Genomic DNA, 7,539 nt, shown 5'->3' with positions numbered 1-7,539 from the left:
AGTCTCTAAGCCAGTCAGTGTTTGCCCAAAAATCTCTGGTGAAAGAGGGCAGAACTTTCGTTGGCAGTATCGCAGGAAGCAGAGTGGAGGCAAGAACTCTCCTTGGGAGCAGAATTAATGTTATAAGAAGAGTGATCAGCTCAGACCAACATCTCCCTCTTTCTTTTTTCTCCCCTTATTAGAGATTTATTTTGGTCTAAAAATCCAGATAATTGAACCATGGTCATTAGGCATTTTGAGACTTATATAGGCAGTGGAGAAGTCTGATCATGTAGGCAACTCTCTTGATTTCAACATACATGTTGTGGTGAAACAGAAAGGGGCGTTGGACAAAGAACACACAGAGAATGCAAAATTCCCTATAGATCCATAGTATCTTGCATGGTATGCTGCACAGAGAGTGGAAATCAAGTGAGGGCATCCTAAAAAAAAAAAAAAGTCTTTCAAGAAGAGAGGTATTTGGGATCTGATTCCATGGGAAGGGGTTAGATGTGAGTGATAGAAATAGGACCACCCATGAAGAAGTTGTTTTCCTTCATGCAGAGAATAGTCAGACCATGTATGAGATGTGCCAAGTGGAAGAGAAAACAGACTGGGCTCCTAGATCCAGAGGTGGATGGGGGGAGTCTGTATAAAATCATTTGCCATTGCTATAATTAAATACTTGAGAAATAGGCTAACCTAGCTCACCATTTTGGAAGGTGAAAATCCAGAAATCAGTAGTGCTGTTAAATCAGTAATGACCTCTTGGTCCATGGCACCTTGCTGGAAGCACGTGTAAGAGAGACCACATGGTGGGATAGGAAGCCCGACAGTGGGAAGAGCCTAGTCTTGCTCTTTTACAATAACCTGTGCTCATGGGAACTAACAGGGATCCCAGAGAACTATGTTAATTCACTATGAGGGCAGCACCCAAACAACCCAAACACCTCCCCCTTGGTGTCACTTCTTAAAAGCTCAATTTTTCTCCCTCTAAGGACATGAGCTTCTAGAGGACAAATGATAGCCCCATCAGAGTAGAGGTTATCTGGTATGAAGTGGACATGTGACAATCTGCAGCTCTTGGCAGAGGAGGACAAATGGTCATGAGGAGATAGGAGGTGGTTCAATGGCTGAGTCATAATGAGAAAGCTGGAGCTGAGAACTGCTGTGGAGATTATATGGGTTCATGTTGTCCAGCTGGACAGGACATATGGCAAAAATATAGCCTAATGTTGTAACTCAGATGATAGGCCTAGAATCCAACCCTATCCTTGCATGGTACCCTTGAGTGAGCTACACCAGTTCTCCAAGGCTCAATTTTCTCCTTTGTAAGGCGATGATCATAATGGGACTTACCTCAGTGGTTTGCTGTGCTATAGGAAATAATGCCTATGAAGTTGTCTCCATAGCCTCAGGCACACTGTGATCCCCAGAGTCAAAGCTGTTGTGATATCAGCATTGGGAGAACCAGTGGGGAAAGCCAATTATAAAGTGCTATTGAAATATGAGTTGTTACTCATATTCTGATGTGAGGTTGCACAGACTGGAAAGCATTGGAGCCTACAGTTTTCTGCTGGAGGCATCTACCCAGGACCAGGGGTCTCTATAGACAAGGAAATAGAAATGGACAGTATTCGACCTGGAGCCTCAAAAGAATCAAAAATGAGGCTGGGCAAACCAGAAGAAACAAGCGAAGGTGGCACCAATGGTAAGGGAGGGAAGGGAAAGCATTGTCTGAGGGGTTTACATGAAGTAGGTGACAGGGTTGAACCAAGCAGAGGAAGTGGTAAAGGATACCTGTGCCCACACACTGCTTGGTCTTCTGTCGAGTTGATTTGTTTGAATGAAGACATCATCCATCAGTCTTCTTTCACCATCCCCAAGAATGGCATCAGGATTCTTTGGAGTACATGATCTGAATTATTTTTTTAGGGGGGTTCTTTTTGCTTTTTTAAAATACTTTTTAAATTTACTGTTTTTGTCTTGTCCAGTAATGTGATTTCTCTGATTGTAGATTTTGTGAACACAGCCCCGGCCAAAGGGAAAGTGTTTGATTCTTTGGTAAACAACACACTCAGCAAACTCAGAGAGGAGCCTGTGGTCCTCCAGCAGAGCCAGCGGAGTGATGACCTTCCCAGCTCCTCAGCAGATATCATCCAACCCAAGCAAAGCAGTGCTCCCAAACCTGCAGCAAAACCCATCCAGTCCAAGCAGGGTGATAATCCCAAACTCCTGACTAAACCACTCGTGCCCAAGCAGGGAGGGAGCCCCAAGCCCTCAGTAAAAGCCATCCAGCTCAAGCGAGATGACAGCCCCAAGCCCTCAGTGAAACCCACCCAGCTTAAGCAAGATGACAGCTCCAAGCCTTCAGTGAAACCCACCCAGTTCAGGGTGGGCAACAGCTCCAACCCTTTACCAAAATCCATCCAGCCTAAAGAAGATGACATTCCCAAACTGTCAACAAGACCCATCCAACCCAAAGAAAGTGACATTCCCAAACCGTCAACAAGACCCATCCAACCCAAAGAAAGTGACATTCCCAAACTGTCAACAAGACCCATCCAACCCAAAGAAAGTGACATTCCAAAACTGCCTACAAGACCCATCCAGCCTAAAGAAAGTGATATTCCAAAACTGTCAACAAGAGCCATCCAACCCAAAGAAAGTGACATTCCCAAACTGTCAACAAAACCCATCCAGCCCAAGGAAGGTGACATCCCCAAACTGCCTACAAGACCCGTCCAGCCCGGGGAAAGTAGCATCCCTATACTCTCAACAAAACCCATTCAGGCCAAGGAAGACGCCATCTCCAAATCTTCTGTAGAAGCCATGCCACTAAAGGAGGGAGCCATCCCCAAGTTCTCAGAGGAAACCACCTACTCCAAGCAAAGAGCCACTCCTGAGTCTTCAAAAGAAAGCATCCGCTCCAAGGAGGAAGCCAACCCCAAGATCTCAGAAGAAGAAGGTATCTCTGCCAAGATAGGAGCCATCGTTAAGCCTTCAGGAGAAATCAAGGAAGGGACTACCCTGAAGCTCTCAAAAGAAGGCATTCCCTCCAAGGAAGGCATCACCCCCGGGGTCTCAAAAGAAGGCACCCCCTCCAAAGAAGGTATCCCCTCTAAAGAAGGCATTCCCTCCAAGGAAGGCATCACCCCCAGGGTCTCAAAAGAAGGCACCCCCTCCAAAGAAGGTATCCCCTCTAAAGAAGGCATCCCCTCCAAGGAAGGCATCACCCCCAGGGTCTCAAAAGAAGGCACCCCCTCCAAAGAAGGCATTCCCTCCAAAGAAGGCATCACCCCTGGGGTCTCAAAAGAAGGCATCCCCTCCAAGGAAGGCATCACCCCTGGGGCCTCAAAAGAAGGCATCCCCTCCAAGGAAGGCATCCCCTCCAAGGAAGGCATCACCCCTGAGGCCTCAAAAGAAGGCACCCCCTCCAAGGTAGGCACCACCTCTGAGCCTCCAGCTGACACCACGGAGCCCAAGGAAGACACCACCCCCAAGTCCAGACCAGAACCTCACCTCTTTCAGAAGCCGGCCACCTTCACTTTCTCAGAAGACAGCATCCAGCTGGAGGAGGAGAGTATCCTGAAGCTTCAGGAGGAGATACAGACCATCCATGCCATCCATGCAGACCTGGTGAAAGTGATCCTGAGCAAGGAGGACTTTGAGGCCTCACTCAGGGAGGCTGGGGAAAGGCTGGTGGCTGTGGACTTCTCAGCCATGTGGTGCGGGCCATGCAGGGCCATTAGGCCCCACTTCCATTCCCTGTCTCTGGAGCATGATGACGTGGTATTCCTTGAAGTGGACGCTGATGACTGTGAGGAGATCATAAAGGACTGTGAGATCACCTGCCTCCCAACCTTTCAGTTTTATAAACAAGAGAAAAAGGTGGGCGAGTTTAGTGGTGCCCTTGTAGAAAAACTTGAAGCCACCATTAATGAATTAAAGTAATCGTATACTCTTTAAACACTGCAAAGAGTCAGCAGTTCGTTCATAGCTTGTGGTTTTGTTTTGAATTGATTGAAAATATCAAGTATAACAAAATTTGCATGTTCACTAAACGCAAATTAGACATATTCGCTCTGTCTTTCTGTGAAAACTCAAAGCATTAAAACGCACGGTGACACATTTGCGTCAGTTGAGGAGTGTGAACTGCAGGAATCTCTTTGGTGAAGATCAGAAGTCCTGCTGTCTTCTGATTTCGTATTCTGATTTATTTTTACTTGCCCTTAAAAATTTCATTCATTTAATGGTTGCACCCACATTAGGAATTTAGTATTTCTTCTGTAGAAGTGCATAATTCAAAAACTTGAATGGGATCAAAATCCTTGGGGATTCTGCTGAGATACTTTTGGAAATAAAGAATTTGAAAGTCACATGGAACCCCTTCTATGCCGGAAGTGCCAGTCAGCTGTTTGTCCAGCATGTGAAATGGTAGTGGCAGAGCTGAGACTACAGCTGGATTTCTAGCTTTCAAGTCCAGGGTTCTTGCTACTAATCCATGCTCACAAAGCTTGAGGTTTCTCAGAGATTTAAGTCCATGGGACCCTGGGTGCCATTATGACATCAGTGTCCAGGTGGCAAAATGCTGCCCTTGTTCCCTTGGTAACTGGGGGTCAGATAACCACTCCCGGTTGCCACCAAGCGCGAAGGCCAGTGTCTGTTGACTTGGTCCAAAGTGCCTGTTTAAAAACAACAGTAAAAACCCCAGCTTCATTGAGATTTCATTGATACATAAAGAATTGCCCATTTCAAGTGGACAATTGAGTGATTCATATGTCTATTTCTGTGATACTATTACAAGAGGTAATGGTCATATCGCTTGCTTCCAGAAGCTCCAATATGTCCCCATAGTATTTTTTTTATTTGTTTTGGTTTTTATTTTTTGTATGCTAAGAAAAAGTTACAAGAGAGTTATATTCTTTTTTTTAAAGAATGTATTTATGAGGAGAAAGAGAAAGACGAAAATTCCTTTCCAGTGGTCAAGTCCCCCAAATTCCTCCAATGTCCGGGACTGGGGTAGGCTGAGTCCAGGAGCCAAGTCTCCCATATGGAAGACAGGAAGAACAAAGATCTGAGCCGTCCACAACCTCTCCCAGGCTCTACATTGGTAAGGAGCTAAAATCAGGAGTTGCAGGGAGAATTAAACCCAGGTTCTCATGTGGGATTCTGACATCTTAACCACAATCTGCCTTTTAAAAATATCTTTAAAGGTTTTTAAATGTATGCTTAGTCACTGGAAGTCTTTAGGGGGTGGGTACAGTGTGACATTTCAGTGAATGTATCCCATGTATGACAATCAGATTAGGGTAACTGGGTAACCCATCAACTGAGACATGAATGATTTCCTTCAGGTTGAGAACATTCCAAATCTTATTTACTAGCTATTTTGAAACAGACAAGGTAACCATTGTGAATTACAGTTATCCTCCAGTTCTGACATTGTTGTGGCATCATCTTTTTTTTTTTTTTAGATGATCTTACTTAGTTGATTAGGGCACAAAGGGTCAAGGGTTACAGGATGAAAGTGGGTAATACCATTGTTTCCACACTAATATCATCATTTTTTTCCTGTATCTGGCTGGGATCAGGGTTAGAAACAAAGGGAGAAGCCCCACCCAGCCTCCCACCCATCCCAGATCCCCAATGTGAGGCATGCTCTGAGGGTCCTGCTCAAGCAGTTTTGATAGTTCAACAGTTCTGAATTGCTGCCAATCTTGCCGTTCCAATCGCGATGAAACCTATTCAGAGTCCACTGGCCGACAGTCTCTTCATGGTTGGGGTTCTGAGATCAGCAGTTCACTTGGAGGGATCTCCAAAGAAACTTCATCTGAGATGATCCCAAACCTGATTCTTGCGTGAGTTTGCCAGTGCAGGGTCTGACACCATCCGTCGCCCCAATCAGCTTATGCATATGCTGGTCATTGCTATTGCCAGGGGGGCAGAACTGGTGGGGGTTATGGGGAGTCGCCCCAACCAGGCTGCAGCTCCCACTGGTTTGCGTGAGGACCGAGTATGAAGTGGGTAGGATCAAGCTGGACTACAACACCCATTGGTTCACGTGGATGACAGGGCTGGAAACAGAACGGACCTGGCAGTGGTATCATCTTTATTTACCCACCTGGATTCCCAACCTCATCTCCAATTCAAAATGGGCATTCCCCTGTCCCTTCTATGGTGGACTTACCCCGACCCTCCTTGGTGATACCTCGGTTACAGACCTCCTCTGCACCACTGACAAAAAACAAATGAGCATGTATAATGTGACCTTTCTCTCCCAACCACCCCCCCAAATTGAAATGACCTGCAAAAAAATGTTGATGATAAGGCTAGTGAATGTTTTAGAGGCAGTCAGAACCAGAAAATGAGTAGTATGTTACCTCTGAAAGATTTTTATTATTTTTTTTTAAGATTTATTTATTTTATTACAAAGTCAGATATACAGAGAGGAGGAGAGACAGAGAGGAAGATCTTCCGTCCGATGATTCACTCCCCAAGTGAGCCGCAACGGCCGGTGCTGTGCCAATCCGAAGCCAGGATCCCGGAACCTCTTCCGGGTCTCCCACATGGGTGCAGGGTCCCAATGCATTGGGCCGTCCTCCTGTGCTTTCCCAGGCCACAGGCAGGGAGCTGGATGGGAAGTGGAGCTGCCGGGATTAGAACCGGCGCCCATATGGGATCCCGGGGCTTTCAAGGCGAGGACTTTAGCCGCTAGGCCACGCCACCGGGCCCTGAAAGATTTTTATTTTTAAAGATTCATATTTTTTAAGGCAGATATACACACAGAGAGAGATCTTCCATCCATTGGTTCATTTCCCAAAAGACTACAATGGCTGGACCTGGGACAATCTGGAGCCCAAAGTCTGGAGGTTTCTCTGGGTCTCCCATGTTGAGTGTGGAACCCAAAGACCTAAGCAATCCCCGGCTGCTTTCCCAGACAACATTAGCAGAGCGTGGGATGAGCAGTGGAGAACCCCAACTGTTGGCAACTGCCTAGGTTGCCTTGTACCTAGCAAGTGTCACACTGCTGAGAGAAAAGCAGCCAATAGCTGGTTGTCATTCTGGGCCTGGCTAAGGTCAAGTTTGTGTTAACTATGCCAGTGTGCCAGCATAATTGCTTATTCTCCTTTTAAAAAATGTAGGGAAGGCGGGAAATGCCAGGCTAGAACATACCACCCTGGCCCCTTGGCAGAGTGAAGGCTGCAGATTGCATGGGGAAAGGATCTGGGAATATATTTGGAGTGGGAGTGGCTGAGGGCATGCTTGACAGGGGAGGAAAGCCTTCTGAATGCTTCCACGGACCAGGCCACTGCACTCACAGCTAGGCAAAGGAGCTGAGACAGCATTGTTTGAGGGGGAAACCAAGGTACCTGCCCACATGGGAGACCTGGGCTGAGCTATATAGTACTGGCCACCGCCTCCTGGCGCATGCGAAAGCTGGGGCTGGGAGCATGCCTGGCTGGGCTAGGCTGGGGTAACTACCTGCAATTGTTAGAGCAGGGGGTGGGTCATGTCAGGCTTGGCCACGGTACCCACCAGAACATGATAGAACTGAAG

The 7,539-nt window shown here is 46.7% G+C and overlaps 1 protein-coding gene across 4 annotated transcripts; it reads left to right on the top strand.

Moving 5' to 3' along the window:
- Nucleotides 1-1,556: 1,556 nt before the first annotated feature.
- On the top strand, nt 1,557-3,949 carry TXNDC2 (thioredoxin domain containing 2). Of its 4 annotated transcripts, none has more exons than XM_058676817.1 (4): nt 1,557-1,690; nt 2,012-3,046; nt 3,254-3,271; nt 3,362-3,949. In XM_058676817.1, the coding sequence occupies exons 1-4, from the start codon at nt 1,606-1,608 to the stop codon at nt 3,931-3,933; spliced, it is 1,710 nt and encodes a 569-aa protein (XP_058532800.1). In that variant the 5' UTR covers nt 1,557-1,605; the 3' UTR covers nt 3,934-3,949. The 4 variants fall into 4 exon arrangements, with proteins under 4 accessions (XP_058532800.1, XP_058532799.1, XP_058532801.1 ...); XM_058676816.1 differs by having other exon boundaries at nt 3,344-3,949; XM_058676818.1 differs by having other exon boundaries at nt 3,254-3,285; nt 3,394-3,949.
- The last annotated feature ends 3,590 nt before the right edge of the window (nt 3,950-7,539 follow it).

This window comes from Ochotona princeps, chromosome 18, assembly GCF_030435755.1.
Source record: "Ochotona princeps isolate mOchPri1 chromosome 18, mOchPri1.hap1, whole genome shotgun sequence".
Lineage (NCBI taxonomy): Eukaryota > Metazoa > Chordata > Mammalia > Lagomorpha > Ochotonidae > Ochotona > Ochotona princeps.
This window is presented reverse-complemented; position numbering and strand designations above follow the sequence as displayed.